Source organism: Ornithorhynchus anatinus, chromosome 16 (assembly GCF_004115215.2).
Source record: "Ornithorhynchus anatinus isolate Pmale09 chromosome 16, mOrnAna1.pri.v4, whole genome shotgun sequence".
Taxonomy (NCBI): domain Eukaryota; kingdom Metazoa; phylum Chordata; class Mammalia; order Monotremata; family Ornithorhynchidae; genus Ornithorhynchus; species Ornithorhynchus anatinus.
This window is the reverse complement of record NC_041743.1, coordinates 9,323,003-9,341,000: the sequence shown is the minus strand read 5'-3', so window position 1 is coordinate 9,341,000 and position 17,998 is coordinate 9,323,003. Positions and strand designations below refer to the sequence as shown.

General features: G+C 52.2%; 2 protein-coding genes across 2 annotated transcripts in view; one reads left to right on the top strand and one right to left on the bottom strand.

Annotated features, from left to right (window-relative positions):
• The window catches only part of LHX4 (LIM homeobox 4), a 31,235-nt gene extending 26,950 nt beyond the window's left edge, over window positions 1-4,285 (bottom strand). Inside the window, exons 1-3 of the mRNA XM_039914352.1 lie at window positions 4,092-4,285; window positions 3,082-3,178; window positions 353-422 (exon numbers count right to left, since the gene is read on the bottom strand). Of these exons, the coding sequence (XP_039770286.1) occupies window positions 353-422; window positions 3,082-3,178; window positions 4,092-4,285 (361 nt within the window). The remainder of the gene's footprint in view (window positions 1-352; window positions 423-3,081; window positions 3,179-4,091) is intronic.
• Window positions 4,286-6,615: 2,330 nt separating this feature from the next.
• LOC114817344 (translation initiation factor IF-2-like) lies at window positions 6,616-11,997 on the top strand. The gene is made up of 3 exons (XM_029080971.1): window positions 6,616-6,820; window positions 8,654-9,579; window positions 11,725-11,997. Exons 1-3 carry the CDS (start codon window positions 6,616-6,618, stop codon window positions 11,995-11,997), a joined length of 1,404 nt encoding a protein of 467 aa, XP_028936804.1.
• The last annotated feature ends 6,001 nt before the right edge of the window (window positions 11,998-17,998 follow it).

Sequence of the window (17,998 nt, the reverse complement as noted above, 5' to 3'; positions counted from 1 at the left end):
ATGTGCCTTTAGAGATTAGGGAGCACAAACATCATCACCCGGGAGGGAGAGGATTCCTGGGCTAACGGGAGAGCTATACGTAGGGCCAGATAAGTATGGCTACCGAGGGCCGGCTGGCCTTCTTTCTGGATTCAGAAATAACTTACACGCATATACAGTTGTCCTTGGGGCTTGAGGAAACACTGCTTGAGGTTCAGTCTCTGTAGGCTGGAGCTAAAAGGGTCTTTCAGCCCAGTAAACAACACCAGCTGAGCAGCGCCTTCCTCCAGGTAAGAGGATTAACTCTTTAAGAGGAGCACCACCTAGTGCCCTGAGAAAGGCAATTTTCCAAAAGCCTTCCCTAGTGAATTACTCTCCCAGTTCACCGGGTTGGGGACGGTGGGGGCGGCCGCGGGGATCAAAGCTGTTCCTCTAATGCAACTCTAGAGCAATCAAAAAAATAAAAATAAAAAATCTAGAAGCCCGCAGCATATATAGATAATTATTATTCAGCCCCTCCTCCGAGAAAAGACATAACTATATTTCTTTTCCCATACACAAATGCATGGGAGTCAGAACCCAGGAAGTAGGCACATAACAGAAAATTTATTTCGAGCAAGGTATCCAACAGGGAGGCTTAATATGATGAGTATTCAAGGGGGAATACATTAGTGCTAATGTATGCGGAGAATGTCCCCATCGGGAGAGTTTTTAAGAGACATCCCCTCAGAGAGCGACATAACAATCAGGAACAAAACCTAGGCATGGCTGCAAGCTGTAGCTTGAAAGCTTGAAGGCAAAGGTGGTCCTGCTTATCTAAATCCAAGGCACCGGTTCTCCCCTACCCCCTCGAGCAGCCCCCCACCACCGGGGCGCCCCCACAACCTGCAAAGGAGGGCTGTGGCTTGCCTTGGGGCACTGCCCTGCCACAATCAGCAGAAGAGCCTGCGTACCAGGAACGAATTATTCTTGATAACTATACTACCGAATGTGTATGTGAAACAACTGTAAACTTAAACAGAACAGTGAGCTCCCTCAGGCCCCAAAACTCAATACTTGTTAGAATGCTACATTTACTATAAACAGCTTAGGAAACTCCACGAATACGGAACATAGTTCATCATGTTGCTTCCAGTACAAAATAATTCAAACCAAATTTGGAGGACTTATATTGGAACAGGGCAGATTTTCATACTCAGAGGAAGGAAATTTGGCTATTTCCAAGTAGACAGGACTGCAACAATCCCTCCCCAACAAGTTCTCTTTTAAGAGTGTAAAAGATTTTTTTGAAGGGAATTTTGGATAGGCTCTTGAATAGAAATATTCTTTTAACACAGAATGACAATAATTCATGCAGAGAATAAGTCCATTTTTCCTTGCCATAACCTGATTCCTCCTACTCGGGAAAGTTATAAAATATGCACTCCTGCTTTCTCCAGGGCACACAGGAACATACACACTTGTTCTTTGTACACCCAACAATCAATCAGTCAATAATAATTATAGAGTGTCTGTGTGTACCTAGCAGTCAATTGTATTTATTGAGCGTTGTGGGCAGAGCACTGTACTAAGCGACTGGGTGACTACAACAGAGTGAGAGGACCCAGTTTCCCAACATAAAACAGTTTCATTTAAAAATCTCTACATCCCTTGAAGATGTTGCTATTGCAAAGGGAGAACTGGAAATGGGAAGGATCAGGTTCAGAATGAACTGGAACAGAGATTTCTGATGAAGGTTTAGGATGGTAAAAGATATTGGATCCAATTCTCACCATCCTAACTGCAAGGTGCAGAATCAGCTAATTCCCGACTCAGGTGTGTCTCTCTAAGTGGCCCCTACAAGACAGCGGGAAGAAAGCTGAAAGAAGGTGTTCCCTTCCTCCTCCCTGGGCAAGGTCCTGGTACAGGAAGAAAAACACATTCAGTTGAGGACCCAAAACAAAAATCCAATTAGCATGTCTGCTGGGTCTTCTAAAATTCATTCAATTGAATTTGTCTTCCGGGGAAACAAACTGTAAGATCCGATTCCCCTCACTGGAAGCAAAATGCTGATTAATCACTCTGATTTATTCGCTCTTTTCTCTTAAGCTTAGAGATTTGCCATATGAGAAATAATACTAATTATCTCCTATGACCAGGTTATTGTCCAGCTCCTTAAAATTAGCATCTTAGCTTCACCTCTGTGTTTATTTTTATTAAATGCTTTACCTCTCACCATTTGTCTTGCAGTAGACAATTATGGTCAGACTGCATAATTACGTTGGCACAGCTAAGCTGCCTAATTAAAAGGCAGATTCATTTGGACCTATTCTGCTCTTTCCCTTCTCACTCTGGGACCCTGATCAGGAGTTCTGGTCTCCCACACAGCCTGGGGACCTTGATCAGGGGGTGCTGGTCTTCCTCTCACTGGTGTCTTGGCTAAAGACAACGAACTTGCCGTGGTTTTCCGTTTCTCCAACTCAGTAGCAGGGGCAGGGACAGAGGAGGGTTGTAAGGGTGGAAGGGAAGGCTTTGAAGAGGAAGGAGGAGTTCCCAGCCCCTATCTGAGACTCTGGGCAGAGTAGCCCACTGCTCGCATCATCCTCACTCATGAGGCAGTCGGTCCCTTCGGACCACCTTAAATTCAATCTGGGATGTATATTTCGAATGCCACATCAGGTCTACTTGTTTCCTGGCTCTGAAACATGAAAACTAATTTACCTTGCTCTTTACCTTAGTGAAAGGGAGGCCCAAATTGAAAACCTCTGCCAGGGAACAAAAGCAAAATGCCCCCCAAAAAAACAAGCAAACAAATCTCAGGAATCTGTAATTTGTGTTTACTTTCAGACTAGAGGAAGAAAATGATTATGGTCTTCTCTTCCTTTAATTCCCACTTTTACTCCTTACTGCAAAGATCTCTTTGTTAACACTGTCGACATTAACTGACAAGAGTTTGCCATAAAAATGAAGAAACATTGCCCTTTGATTTGCTGAGGAATGGAAAGAGGAGTTTGTGATTCTAGAAAGCAGGCTGGGAAGTCCTCATCCAAAGATGAATGAATTATAAAATGCAAACTGAGTATGGCAAAGCACAGGGCAAGGTAGAATTAGAGTGCTACTCACTGCCTGTGAGATCAAAATCTGTGTCTCTAGCCTTCCAGCTCGGAATGACAACACACATACAGGATCAATCACAGAAATTCTGTCAATGCTAGAAATACTAGTAACCACAGAAAGTTTTGAAATTTGGGAAAAATCAATACCTCTTCCTAAAACAACTGCTTTTGTTCCCCTTCTTGGAGTATAAGGTCAAAAACCAAACGGTCATATTGGTGCTTCCATCCAGACATCCAGGAATAAGAAAGGTATCAAAGATGGTCGTAGAAAAACACATATATCCTTTCTTTTGTTTCTGTCACAGACCTGATCATTGCCCACGTTATGGATGGAAGGGCAAAGAGACCAGTTGAAAATACCATTTGACACAGCCTGTGTCCAGAGGAATCTTCATTTTCTGAGCATGTTTTACATTATCCAAACTGCAGTTACAAAGATTTATGACACTTCCTCCCTGGATTATGGTTTCTCTGTCAGAGGCACTTCATTATTTGTCAACAATTTCAAAATTCTTTTTGAACTGAATTCCGATTTTAATCTGGTGCATTTTGGAGGAGCAGAAGCACTAACCTTCCCACAAGGCTCCTACGATTTTGCCTATGGCTTAGAGCCACAGTATAAAGACCACAAAAAGTCGGAAACTACCTTTGAAGTGTAAAAGAACGGAGTCACAAAATCAGTGTTTTGAATCTGTAGAATTGTTTATCATTATTCATTTTCTCAGATTTATCTGGCTTTCCCCCAGATAACATTAGTTTCTGCTGCTATGTTGTTCAGAGTGATGTACAAGCCAAAATTTTAATTAAAAGGATTGTAACTTGTAATTATAAAAAAAATGTGCATTTGCAAATTCATATCCACAAGTTCACGTATTTTAAATGCCTTGAATTCACACTAATTGATAAATATACACACCAAATACATACGGAACAGAGACACCAAATTTGTAGCCGTTGACTAACAGAAATCAAAAACAAGTCTTTCACATCAGAACCAATTCCCAGTTAAAAACATACCCTCCCCGATCTTGTTTCCAACTTTCAGTTGTTTGGGTCATTTTTTCCGTTTGAGGGGCATAAAATACGGACAGCCCGCTTGAAAGCATAACATTCAGAAGCATCTCAAGAGCAATTATTTTCTGTGAAATTTGGGCTACACTTGGAGAGGCAAAACCTTTTTCATTATAGGGTCTTTTTGGCCCTAAATTCATGGTGTGTTATCAAAGGTATAATTTTATCTAGAGTAGCCAAAATTTTACCTATCAATAACCCAATATTATATTCTTCAAGAGTAGGGTGGAAAATGTGTAGAATTGCAGATACGATCAAAAAGCAGTAACTGATCCAGCTATCTGAATAATTGGTGGCACGTTTACATTTCTACTTTACCTACACGTTTGATAATTGCTAAATTACCGTGATATATTTTTCTTGTTTTCGTCATTGAAAATCTTATTCCGTAGTAACACCTTTGCACCCAGTTCGCAGATAGTTGAAATTGCCAATTAATTTTATCGGAAGCTCCTTCAGCCGCTTAGAACAGTGCTTTGCACAAAGTAGGGGGTTAACAAATGTCATTATTATTAAATCCCTGCAGAACTGATCCCTTACTCAAAAAAAAAAATAACCAACCTTTACATCATAATGAAACCAGATAATATTTTAAAAGCATTCGGGGTGATGCACTGCAGCAAAATCCTACCTAAAAGCTGCAGAGCAAGTCAGGAGAAATGGGAGAAAAGGAGCAGAGAAAAACTGTAGAGAGGGGAAAAGGAATCCCTGCACCCTAAACTTGTCCAGCTCATTCCCGAAAAGGTTTGGCTCAAAGGCTATTTTCCAGGAAGGGAAAAATTCAACTCAGTATTTTAAAATAAAACGTGTTCTCCTGATTGACGGTCAAGGTTTGGATCGGGGCTCAAGAATATCGAGCTAAATTAAAAAAAAAAAAAACAACAACGCGGGGTGAAGGGAGAGGACTGGTCCCTATTATCTCTTCTCCGCAAGTTCCCGAGCACTAGAAACTGCTCCTTTCAGCCCACTTCCAGCGAGGCTGACGAGGCTCCCGTCGCTCTCCTAAGGTTGCTAAAAAAAGGTGCTTATTCTACAGTGGTACAATTGGGGGGCTTAACGGGGAGTGGGTGTGTGTTTGTGTATAAACAAACAAGAGGGGAACACACTCAGGCTGTCTATATGTGCTAAGGCACAAAAACAAAATGCCCGTAAAAAAACAAACAAGCAAACGAATCAAGAATCTGTGTTTTGTGTTTACTTTCAGACCGGAGGAAGAAAATGACGACTACGGTCTTCTCTTCCTTCAATTCTCACTTTTACTCCCCACTGGAAAGACCCTCCCTTGTTAACATATGTGTCTCTGTATGTGTGTGTGTATATATATATACATACAGACATATATATATACATACATGTTTATACCCATATATAAATAAGAGGGGAACCCAAAAACACCCTGCCTGCTAACGGAGTCCTCCCACTGAAGAGGTTTCACTGGCTGTTCCCTGCCGCAGAAACTTCATGGGGCCCTGAGCGGCAAACGGTGTGGGAAACCGTTGAAGACTTTCGGGCCGCTTTCCTACTTTGGGACCACTTGCCTTCCAAAGGTGTCTCGCCTGCTGGGAAGAGGCCACCCTCCGCCCACCGAGCGTCTGTGTGAGCGGGTAGACCGCTGTTCCCTGGGGGGCGGGGGGTGGAGGGAGAGAGAGGTTAAAAAATGAATTATCGGTGAAACCGAAGCCGTTTCTCCAACGGGCCGCCAATGGGATCGTTGACCCGTTCTTTCCTTCCATCCGAAGCCCGGGACCCCTCCGGGGCCCCCAAGGGGCAAGCGTTATCCCGGGATGGGTCTGGCTCTTCCCGAAGCTCCGACCTCCGCTTGGCTCCTGTCCTGCCCGGACGGATGGATGGGCTCTGTCGCTACCCACAAGCGCCCAGCTGGGAGAGAAGAGGACCCCGGATCAGCTCGCCGGGGTTTGGCCTTCTGCCCCGGGCCGAGCGATCCGCACAGTGCCAAAACTGCGGAGAGCGGGGGAGGAGGTGGACAGAAGGGGAACACTGCGTCTGGAAAGGGCCTGCTCTGCTCTCTCATCTTGTTTCTTCCCGTCGCTTAAGCCAGTGCTTGGCACATAGTAAACGCTTAACCAACACCGCAGATGCTATTTACTGTACTCTCCAGAACGCTGTATCCAGTGCTCGAAGCAGTAAGCGTTTGGGCGAGGAATGTGTTTGTTGATTGTTATACGGTACTCTCTCGAGCGCTTAGGACAGTGCTCTGCACACAACAGGCACTCAATAGATACGACTGACTGACTACTAATGGTTAGGGATGTCCCCAGCACGCTGTCCGGCCGGGTGTCAGAGTGGACAATAGCTTTCCCTTGGGGGTCGCTTTGACGGTTGCGGCCCGGGAATTGTCAGGGCTGGGGCTACAGCACGAGCGGGGGCATGGTCCAGTAAAGACGGGAATCCCCCCCTCCCCCCGAAGGGCCCAATCTCCAATCAAACCGTTTCCAGAAAATACGAGGTTATGAGTAAAATTGGAGAAGGGGAGCGGCGCGGGGCCGCAACTTCCAATCGGCAACACGAAAGAATCGCGACGAGCTGGAGGTGGAGAACACCCAAGGCCGTTAGGCCGTGCAGGCCACCTGTCCTTCTTCCTCCTCCTTCGCCCCCTCCAAAATTGTTGGGGAACCCCCACAGCTCCGAGAGTGTCCGACCTCCGCCGCGGCCTGGTCGCTCCCCTCCCTGACTTTGGAGGCAGTGGTCACCTGCTCCCGCCCTCCCCACAAATGTGCCTCAGTCAACCCGGCCGGGTCCGGGGGATGGGGGGGACGGGCTCGGAGCTCGGCGGGAATTTGGGCGGGTTTCCCCGCCTCCCGCTTTAGAGAAGCAGCGTGGCTCCGTGGAAAGAGCCTGGGCTTGGGAGTCAGAGGACATGGGTTCGAATTCAGGATCTGCCACTTGTCAGCTGTGTGACTGTGGGCAAGTCACTTAACTTCTCTGTGCCTCAGTTACCTCATCTGGAAAATGGGGATTAAGACTGTGAACATCATGTGGGACAACCTGATTACCCTGTATCCACCCCAAGCGCTTAGAGAACAGTGCTCTGCACATAGTAAGCGCTTAACAAATACCAACTTTATTATTATTCCCCACCCAAACCGGCTTCTTCGTCCTTACCCTTTCCTTCTTCATCCTTTTTGTAATTCATCTTCCTGTCCGTCTCTCCCGTTACACTGTAAATTATTGGAGGGCAGTAACTCCGGTGTACCTTCCCAAGCGTTCAGTACAGTACAGAGCTGTGCACATAGTACGCGCCCGATGACTGACTTTCCGGTAATCGGAGGCCCAAGACTGTGGGAGAAGGCGCCCGCCCGCCCGCGCTTCTTCCCGCAAAGTCCAGGCAAACGGTCCCGTTTTGGGATCGCCGCAGGGGGATGTTCCCGGCGTGGGGGTGGGGGTAGCGGGCTCCCTCACACCTAGGCTAAGTCCTTAATTCCCCGCCCTGCTAGTCCAGGGCCGATTCCATCTGAATCAGATAACAATAATCAATAACGATGGTATTTGTCAAGCGCTTACTATGCGCCAGGCGCTGTACTAAACGCTGGGGTGGATACCAGCCAATCGGGTTGGACACGGTCCCTGTCCCACGAGGGGCTCACAGTCTCAGTCTCCAGTTTACAGATGAGGGAACTGAGGTACAGAGAAGTGAAGTGACCTGCCCAAGGCGCAGCTTTGACCCGCGGCTCGTTTTAGACCGACGGGCCCCCTTCCCCGCCCTCCTCCCGTTCCCCCTAGCCGCGCTCTTTTCTTTCCCTGCACATCCCTGTGCGGTGCCGAGGATCCAGATCAATGAGGCGGGACCCCCCCAAAGCAGGAGCGACCTGATCTGTCGTGGACCCCCGAGATCCGACGGGTTCCAACTGGGGACGGGGGGAGGAGTTGGGGCGAGAGGAGCAGGACTTGTCCGCACCGCCCCCACGGAAGGGTAAATAATAATTACTAGAGTATTTGTTAAGCGCTATGTGGCCGGCTCTGTACTAAGCACTGGGGTAGATACAAGATAAGCAGGTTGGACACAGTCCCTGTCCCACGTGGGACCCACAGTCTCAATCCCCATTCTACAGATGAGGTCCCTGAAGCACAGAGAAATGAAGGGACTTACCTAAGGTCACGCAGCAGGGACGTGATGGAGACGGGATTAGAACCCACGACCTCTGACTCCCAAGCCCGTGTTCTCGCCAGTAGGCCACGCTGCCTCTGAGGATCCTTGCTGGGGACTCCAGGCTCCCACACTTCTGCGACCCCCGAGCCTAAAGGGGTCACACCAGACTTCACGGCGCTGAGCACCCTTTCCTACCCCCTCCCCAAATGTGAGGAACAAGGGGTGAGGATCCCGTTTGCTCTCGAACCGGAAAGATCAGCGGAGGCAGTGGGCAGCCGGGGCGGTGGGCTGGTACCCGAAGAATAGGAGGGCGGGAGAGGGGGCAGGGAAGGGATAGAGAGGGGTGACCCTCCCTCCTCCCCTGCCGACCCCCCAGACCTTCCTGCCCTTCCCTGGGGAGGAGGCGCTGACCCGAGTTGGCCGGACCCACGGATCGAAAACAGACCGAGGGGCTTCGGGGGGAGGGACGAGGGGGGCACGGGACCGAGAAAAGCCCGGAGTGCTGGGAGAAAAGCCCCCTGCCCCGCCCCCACCAGCCGGCCGGCTGCTAAGGATGCGGGCCTCCCTCGCGCCGGTCGACCCCCGCCCGCGTGGGCCGCCCAGTGCAAAGCCCACCGCCCTCCCCCGTATCTCCAGAACCGAGTGAGAAGGAGCGGGGAGGAGGACCGACCCTCGGACCATGTGGCCGCATCCCAGCACAGCATCCCAGACCTCAGCCGGATTCCAGCACGACACCCCAGAGTCCAGCACAGCACCCCAGAGCCCAGCTGGACCCCAGCACAGCCCCCCAGGGCCCAGGACAGGCCCCCAGACCCCAGCCGGACCCCAGCAAGAGCAAGCCTCCGTTATCTGGCTGGTCCCTCCGACGGCCACCCGGGCGGGAGAGCCGAGGATGAAGCCCCCAAACGCCCTGGGGCTCCGGGGGGCAGCGGGCTCCGGGGGGCAGCGGGCTCCGGGACCCGATGGGCGCCCGTGAGCGTCCTCCCCGACGGCGGATCCAGCGGGAAGGGTTTTCTTCCCTGGCCGGGCCGACCCGGGGAGGGCGAGAGGAGGGCGAACCGCCGGGCTCCGATACCATCTCCCCTGGGGGCCATCCATCCCGCGGCTTCGGGGATGCGGGGTTTAAAGCGAGAGCGAACCTCAACGCAAAACAAGCCCCCTCCCCCGGTCCGAAAAGGGGGCGGAGAGGGCAGAGCAGACAAGAGAGAAGAAGGAATTCCCGGGCAGGGATCCCGGCACGATCGACCGGACAGACGGACGGGGAGGACGAACCCACCCACCCGGGAGACAAGGCGGGGAGATCTCCGAGATTTCCCCGGGCTCCGGGTGACGGAGGGAAGAAAGGAGGGAAGGAAGCAGCGTGGCTCAGTGGAAAGAGCACGAGCTTTGGAGTCGGAGGTCATGAGTTCGAATCCCGGCTCGGCCACTTGTCAGCTGTGTGACTGTGGGCAAGTCACGTCACTTCTCTGTGCCTCAGTTATCTCATCTGTAAAATGGGGATGAAGACTGTGAGCCCCACGTGGGACAACCCGATTCCCTTGTGTCTACCCCAGCGCTTAGAACAGTGCTCGGCACATAGTAAGCGCTTAATAAATACCAACATTATTAAGGAAGGCCCGGTCCCTCTCCTCGCCTTTCGCTTTCCGTCTTTCCAACTGAGTTGGGAGAATTCCCGCAACTCCGCGGCGGGAACCTGACTCCGTCCTACCGCAGCCGGAGGCCCGGGAGGCGGAACGAGCGGGAAGATTGCAAAGGCGTCCACTGCAAAGGAAGATAGCAACCGACACAAACACATGTCATAGAAACACACAACATCCCACCCTCACACGCCACATCTCAGACGCACTACCCACATCGCTCTATCTACCCCCGCGCTTAGCACAGTGCTCGGCACACAAAAACAATTATCACCATCCTCGAAAGGACAGTTTAAAGGGCCGTCAATGGAACGGTGTCCGATCTGACCCCCTCGACTCTAAGCTCGCTAGGGGCAGGCAACGTGTCTGCTAATTCTGTTGTATTGTACTTTCCCAAGCGCTTAGTACAGTGCTCTGTACCTAGTATGCGCTCAATAAATACGATCGATTGATCGTGCCGCATATACTCCAGCGTTTCGTACAATGTTTGGTACGTAGTAAGAGTTAATAAATCCCGCAATTATTATCATAAACATCTTCACGTCACTCAGACGAGTTAAAAGCCTTTTAATGGCCCACGCCACACAAGCACACACATCATAGATACACTACCCTCCGCACAGACCGTTTAAAAGCCTTTAATAGTCCACAGTGCATCAGAGACACACAACAACGCACACCACCCAGGCACCCGCATTACAGCTACACCACACAAACACAACATCATAGACACAGATCAAATGGGCACGCGGTACATCCCAGATCCATCGCTAAATACATTTCATTTACACGCATTACACTTGCACATACCACCCACATTCACACGCACGGCAATACAATTCTAGACACATACCCACAAACACAAAACAGTATACACAAAACCACGCACAGACACAGATTCCCCCACCCCCGCCCCGCCACCGCATTCATCATCATCATCATCATCATCATCATCATCATCATCGAGGCCTATCAGACTCACAACGATGTTTCAGTAGGCGCCTAGGCTATTCGGAGGGCAACTGACTAGAGACATTTCCTACCCACGAGGAGAGCACCATCTAGAGAGTAAGACATATCTAGAAACAATGAATAGTTCAACTTGATAAATCCACATTTTATCAATTAAACAAGTGCTCCCTGGAGCGATTCTAAGACGGCACTGTGAACCCCTTCTCGATCCGGGCCCCCGTAACACCTACTCCCACGAGCACAATTCACTCTCCTCCGCCCGACACAAACCATGCACCATCAGTCCCGAAACGGAGAGGTCAAAACCTCGACCTGCAGGACGAGGGAGAGGGGGAGGATGCTCCCCGACCAGGGAGGGCACGAAGAAAGTGCTGGAAAAGAGGGGACCCAGGGAAGATTTTAAAAAATCTCAGAATCCGGCACGGCTCCTACTCCCACACTTCTTCCAAGAGAAAAAGAAAACCAGACAGAAACGAGCAGTGACTTCCGGGACAGGTACCAAAGGATAAAGGAACGGTCACTCCGTGGGCCAAGCCAAGAAACGACTTTAAACCGGGTGCCTAGGCTTCCACCCTGCCTCGGGTCACACTCGACTGGCCCCGTCTTCGCCCCCCAGCAAACTTCTAGCCGGGAAGGACCGGACTGACCCAGACGCCAGAAGGGTGTCTCACTTCGCAGGTGATGCTAAGTGTTGGATAGGTAGGTAAATCCTTAGATGAAACAAACTGCCCGAGCGGATAGAAATTCGCAAAAAAAAAAAGTGAATCGCGGGCGTTACACCAGTCTATAGAAAGCCATTAATCGCTCCGCTCGGACAGACGGGTGACCTGCATAAACCCCATCCGAACTTGCTAAAATCCAGCGGCGGGCACGCGGGTTGGCAGGAGAAACTGTGCTAAAAGCTAAGCTAAACCTTTCGGGCAACCGGCCCCCCGGGACGAAGGGGGCCGTGTCTCCGGAGAGGGTGACCGCAGGTCCCAAATTTCGCCCCCACCCCGCAACCGACGGCTTTCGGCGCAGGAGCCTCAGACCGCCGGGGACGTTCACTGGAGATGCTTTCCTTAGCAGAGGTCAGTCTCCAGTGCCCACCGGAGGGAAAGAGATGGACCCGTGGGAAACCACGCCGCATCCGTAAAGACAACAACCGTGGGCAACTCCGTCGGAACACAGACTCCGAGGGGCAGCGCGCTCCAGCCCGCCTCATCATTCCTGGACTCTTCCTCCCCTACATTCCTCTCAGGGCGGGAATGCGACGCGCACATTCCCACACACAGAAGAGGAGACTCCCAGAGGGTCAGGCGGCACAGCAGCCCTAAGACCCCGCGGTCAACCACCAACCCCATTTCCCTCTCCGGGCTGGGCCTCCCTCCCCAGTGGGGGGCTACTATAGGAGTTAGGGGCGCCTCTAACTTCTTGCCTGGGTCCGACGTGAGCTTTTCCCGGCTCCCTTCAGGTCCACCCCAACCCCCGCACCCACCCCGGGCCCGGAGTGACCAGCCCGGCCCTGTCCAAGCCTTTCGGCTCCGTCCCTCCCCTCCCCGCTGCCCGCACACGGCTTCCGGAGGCCTGGCCTGGCTGTGCTTTGACCTTCCAAGAGCCCCATCGGCCACCAAACCAACGGACTGTCCCCCCGTTAGCCCCCTTGGCGCTGACCTCGCCCCCCACCCGTTAGCCCCCATGGACCTGACCTCTCCACCCGGGCTGCCGAATCTGGGCTGGCCCGTCCACCCCTGCCGCGCCGCCCTCCCTGCACCATGCGGTCTCCCGAGGCCGCCAGGTTTCTTTACGATTCCATCGATGGGGGTGAGAGGGAAAGATGCCTTACGTTGCAGCGGCACGCCGAGGATCTCCGGGAGCCCCTTGACCGAGCCTTCCGGGGTGACTCCAGCGCTTTGCATCATCTTGGGCCGGGAGGAGATGGGCCAACGGACGCTACGGAAACCTCTCAATTTCTCTCTCTTTCTCCCTCTCCCCTCACCCCGCCCCCTCTCGCCCTGGGTTCGGAAATATTAAAATAATAGTAATAAATCCCCCCCCCCTCCTCCCAACGAAATCGCCAGAGTCACAATCGAAAATTGGTCTCCTCGCCTTCTTCAGGTGGTTTGGCTCTCTGCCTCCCTGCCAGCCCCTGGTCTGCTTCGAATCCCTTCGATCCTGCTCTCCCGGGTTAGTGTGTATCCCGGGTTAAGGCGACGCTGTTGCTGCAGCTCTGGCTTTCCTCCCCCCCCCCAACCCCCCCACTCCCACCCCCTTCTCCTCCTCCTCCTCCTCCCTCCCCCGCCCTCCTGTCCTGCCCTGGTGTCGGTCTCGCCGGGCGGCTGGGCCGGGCGGCAGTTTGATTCATTCACACTGCAGGAGCCGGCGTGACGTCGCTTATCCGCAGGGAGGCCCCGCCCTTCGGCCAATCCCCTTTCTGGGGACCCCGGGGCGGGGACCCCGGCCCGATGGGACCCAGGTGGATCGGGCCCCCCGGGAGAGGGCTGGGGGGCGGGGCTTCCCTGGCAGCCTCCCTCGGAGCCCCGCCCACCCCCCCATCTCCATCCTCCCTCCCCGGAGGGGCGGGGGCTGCCGCAGCAGCAGGTGGGGGCGGCTCAGAGGGGCCGGGGGCTTGTAGGCCCAGCCCCGCTTCTCCCGAGGGTCGGGGACCCCCAGGGAGTGAGCCCTTGGTGGGGTAACTGGGTGTCCACCGCCCGCCCAGGGGCGCAGGCCGGCCCTCCCTCCTTCTCCTCCTCCTCCTCGGCCCCCCGGGGCCGCCCGGCCCCTGGCCGGTGTCCGGCTGAGGTTGGGCCAGAGACGGGGACAGCGACAGGGACAACCCGTGCTGGGCCGGAACAACTGAGTCATGCGGCGGCGGGAGCCGCTCCCGGGTCTGGGGAAGCGCGGCTGGGGACTGGCCGCCCTTGGGGAGGAAGGAGAAGGGGAGGGAAGGGGAGGAAGGAGAAGGGGATGGGGAAGGGGTAGGCTAGGAAGTGTTCTTCCCTCCCGTCTCTCCCCGCTAAACGGCGCTCAGCCCGGCGTTCCCTCCACCCCACTACCCTGGCTCTGGCCCTGGCAAGGTCCACTCCTTCCTCCCCCCAAAAAAACCCACTAGGCCCTCTGGCCTCGGAGGAGACGCTGAGGTTCATGCCCTGGGCACGGTGGGTGTCCATTCTCCCCCCCCCCCCCCCGAGATGGGCACACATCTGGGCGCTTCTGCCCCTGCACGAAGACGCAGAGCAAGGGCTCGTTGCCGGGCCCGGCCCTGGCCTGCGGGAGGACACGAGCACCCTACTTCTCAAGGAAAATTGATCAAACACATTCTTACCCAAGCAAATCCTGACAGCGAAGCCAGCGAAGGCAGGGCCCACCGGCGGGCAGATAGTGAACCTCCCCCCTGTAATCCATGGAAAACAGGCAATATCCCGAAAGAGGATGATCCTGGTTGAGTTATAAGGCCCAACCCGGCTCCCAAACTGGACCGACGATTGGGGGGCGGCAGGGGAAGTACCAGATCCTCTCACTCAACAAGCCCCAGACGTGGCCTTCCCGTGTTTCTGGGAAGAACGACCGGGGGCGGGGAGGAAGGGGGGAAGTAATCAGACCCCTTTCACCCCCTTCCCTATCTCCAAATCCTTGCTACTGGAAACGTCGCACCCATAGTGCCCTCCGAGCTCCCAGGGCCTGGGACTGGGCACACACCATAGGCCCGAGGGAAGGGTTCCATCCCTCCCCTAGTGATGCCTCCCCCGAGCCGAGCGGGGAGGGGACAGATCAGGCTCCCTCGGGCCACTGATCTGCGCTCCAGTTGTTGCTTAGGGAATCTTTTGGCCGTTTCCAGGAAGCAGACCTGGGGTTAGGATTGAAAATCCGTGCACCCAAGGGTATCCACACTCCTCCTCCCCAACGTTCCTGCCAAACTCCAGTCAACAACCACTTCGGCCCTCTTGAACCTTTCCCTAGGGAGACTCTACTGCTGATCCCATAGTTCTCTCCCAGGGATATGGTGGGGCTGAAGATCTTAAAACTTCTCTGAGGAAGGGGGACACCCAAACCTTCCAACAGTCCAAGTCCCTCAGCCAGTTCACTCCCCAAGACCATCACCCTCCAGCCCCTTCCACTCTAGCTCAGTCAGAACCACCCCGCCCTTGGGGCAAGAAGTTCACAGCCCAGGGAGGTCAGGAGAGGGGCTACTAGGGGGTGGTCTTCTACACCTTTATTAAAAGGTCTACTTGCCTGCAACTTGGTTTCTTTGATCAATCATTCAATATTACTCATTGAACACCTGTGAACAAAGCACTGTAGAAAGGGTTTGGGAGAATATAATGTAGTTAGTACACCTGATCCCTGCCCTCAGGGAATTTACAATCTAGTGGGGGAGAGAGACACTAAAATAAGCCGGGGGGGGGGGGGGGGGGGCACACAAAAAGGAGCAATGTACATGCATTAGTGCTTAAGTAGTAGGATATGTAAGATATTCACAAAAGTACTATGGAAGGTTGCAAGCATTTAAATGCCCCACAAGTGTTGAGCAGGTAGTGGGGGGAATATAAACAGGGGAGATTGGGAATCAGTCAGGGAAGTTCTTCAGGGAGAGTTATAATTTCAGATCGGCTCTAAAAATGGGGGGAGCTGCAGTTTGTTGCATTTTAAAAGGGAGAGTGTTCCAGCAAGGGAGAGGACACGGAGCAAGAGGTCAGCAGTAGGAGGGGACAATAAGGCTAGAGGAGGCTAGCCTTGGCCACAGGCCTCTGGAATCCTGCTAATTTTCACGGCTGCATTAGCTGGTATCATTGCTGTTAGTGTCACCATTAGAGGGGGAGTTGTTACCATACAATATGAATACTAATCACACCAATAAGTGCTCCAGTTATCAAGCTGTCCTTTTCCTCTTCCCCTTCACCTTGACAAGAGCCCCTGGCAGCCTGACACACAGGTAAAGCATCCTAGACCAGATATCTTTTGGAGGGGCAAGGACCAGGAATCAGTCTTAACTCCTCCTTTAGCTCACTGCTGCACTTTCCTGGGTGTCAGTTACCCCATCCAGAAAATGGGGACAACTTAGTAACAGCTGATGCCTTGCTACCTCTCAAGGATAGTGAGGCGGAGAATGGGTGGTGGCTGAGAGCCAGAGGAAATACTGGGTCCAAGTCATCCATTCTCCCCTTCATACAGCCAGGTTGAGATTCCTGGAGTCTCAAGCCATGGGGAGAGAGGTGCAGGTTCATTCTCAGACACGCTTGAGAACAACCTCCAAGATCTTTTGATGACCCAGAGACTAACCAGCTCTCTTCCAAGTTCTTAAGGTGGGATGGTGGCAGTTTGGCACAGATGAGGATATTCTGGGGTTTCGGCAGGCCAGTGTGGAAGTCCTGGGTCTATTTTGAAACTATACCTCTGGGTCTTAGCTCCTAGGGTGGAGTACAACATGGGAAGAAATGTTGGTGGCCTCTTTCAATTCCTGACTACTATCCAGAACCTCTCTAGACAGATAAACAGCACGACTTGCTGGAAAAAGCATAGGTTTCGGAGTCAGAGGTCTTGGGTTCTAATCCCGACTCTGCCACTTGTCAGCTGGATGACTTTGGGCAAGGCACTTAACTTTTCAGTGCTTCAGTTACCTCATCTGTAAAATGGGGAATTAAGACTGTGAGCCCCACGTGGGACAACCTGATAACCTTGTATCTACCCCAGTGCTTAAAACAGTGCTTGGCACATAGTAAGTGCCTAACAAATACCAGCATCATCATCATAAGGAGAACCCCTTCTGTTGTGGGGAGCTGAGGGGACAAGATCTGTTTTGTTCTTTTAACAAGTTGGAGTGTAAAGCTCCATGTGGCTAGGGAACATATCCTGGTGCTTCTGTTGTATTTCCCAAGTTCTCGGCATTGGATTCAGTAGGCTCTCAATAAATACCATTATTACTACTACCACCTGGAGGGCACTGATCTGTGTTTCCTACAGTCTAGTTTTTAGCATTCCATTCATTTTTAAATAAACAGCAAAACCCCTGGGAATCACAGCCCAGCACCCCAAAAGGTGGGTGAATCTGAATCTCAGGGCACTCTTTTTGAAGTCTAGTTAGCTCCATGTAGCCCACACTAGAGTACATGTGTGTGTATGCATGTATGTGCTTTTATCCCTTAATTCCAGTCGCTACTAGCTTCTTTGGGTGGTGACATCCAGTTGCATCTAGGAGAAACTCAATCCCAGTCACTCTCCCCCAGAGCATGAATCACCCTCCCGTGGGGACCTTCACCCCCACCTATCCTCCTTTTCTAAGCATCCACCCCTCCCCCAAATTCTATCATTTGCATCTTGAAACTGTTTCCTTAATTATTCCACTGCTGTTGGAAGCCCAGCTTGTCCCTCTGCCTCTCTCAGGCATCCTTTGATTTATCTCTCTGTCTGGATAACAGCTCCCCCCTGTTTCCTTGGGGAATTCAATTTTCATTCATTTTTCTGCTTTGCTAGATTGATATAGACCCTCTGCCCTGGTCCATATTACTCATTGCAGTAAAGAATACCATGGAGACTGCTCCCCAGCAGAGCCTCGGGGGAACCACTGTCCTGCTACTGGGAGCCATGAGGAGTTTTCCAATAAAGGAACAGGATCCTTTGCTCTTTTCCATCTGTCCACTGAGGCCTTTCCAGTAATCTGTCATAGGCTCTTCTCCCTGACCACCTTCTCTTTTGTCTCTTCCCTGCATAGGGAGAGGCCCCTGGGGTATGGATGGACTCAGGAAAGGACCCTTGGAACCTAACAAGCTCCAGGGCCCAAGACAACTACCACCTGTTTTTGGTCAATCCATGGAATTTATTGAGCGCTTACTGTGTGCAGAATACTGTATACTAAGTGCTGGGGAGAGGACAACAGAGTTGGTAGATTAATTCCCTGCCCACGATAAGGTGGCAGTCTAGACACATTTAGAGGACAGACACATCTAGAGGACACAAAACTAAGAGAAAGGTACTCTGACCCCAGTCATCATCATCTTCTTAAGTACTTTTTTAGCTTTTTGTGGGCAAAGCCCCATCTCAAGCACCAAGGTTGACCACTCTACCCTCATCCAAGAAATGGAGCTTCAATAGTAGCTGATGGGACAACATGACCAGGGAATGAAGACCAGTCGAGGAATATGTACTGGAGGTGGTGGTTT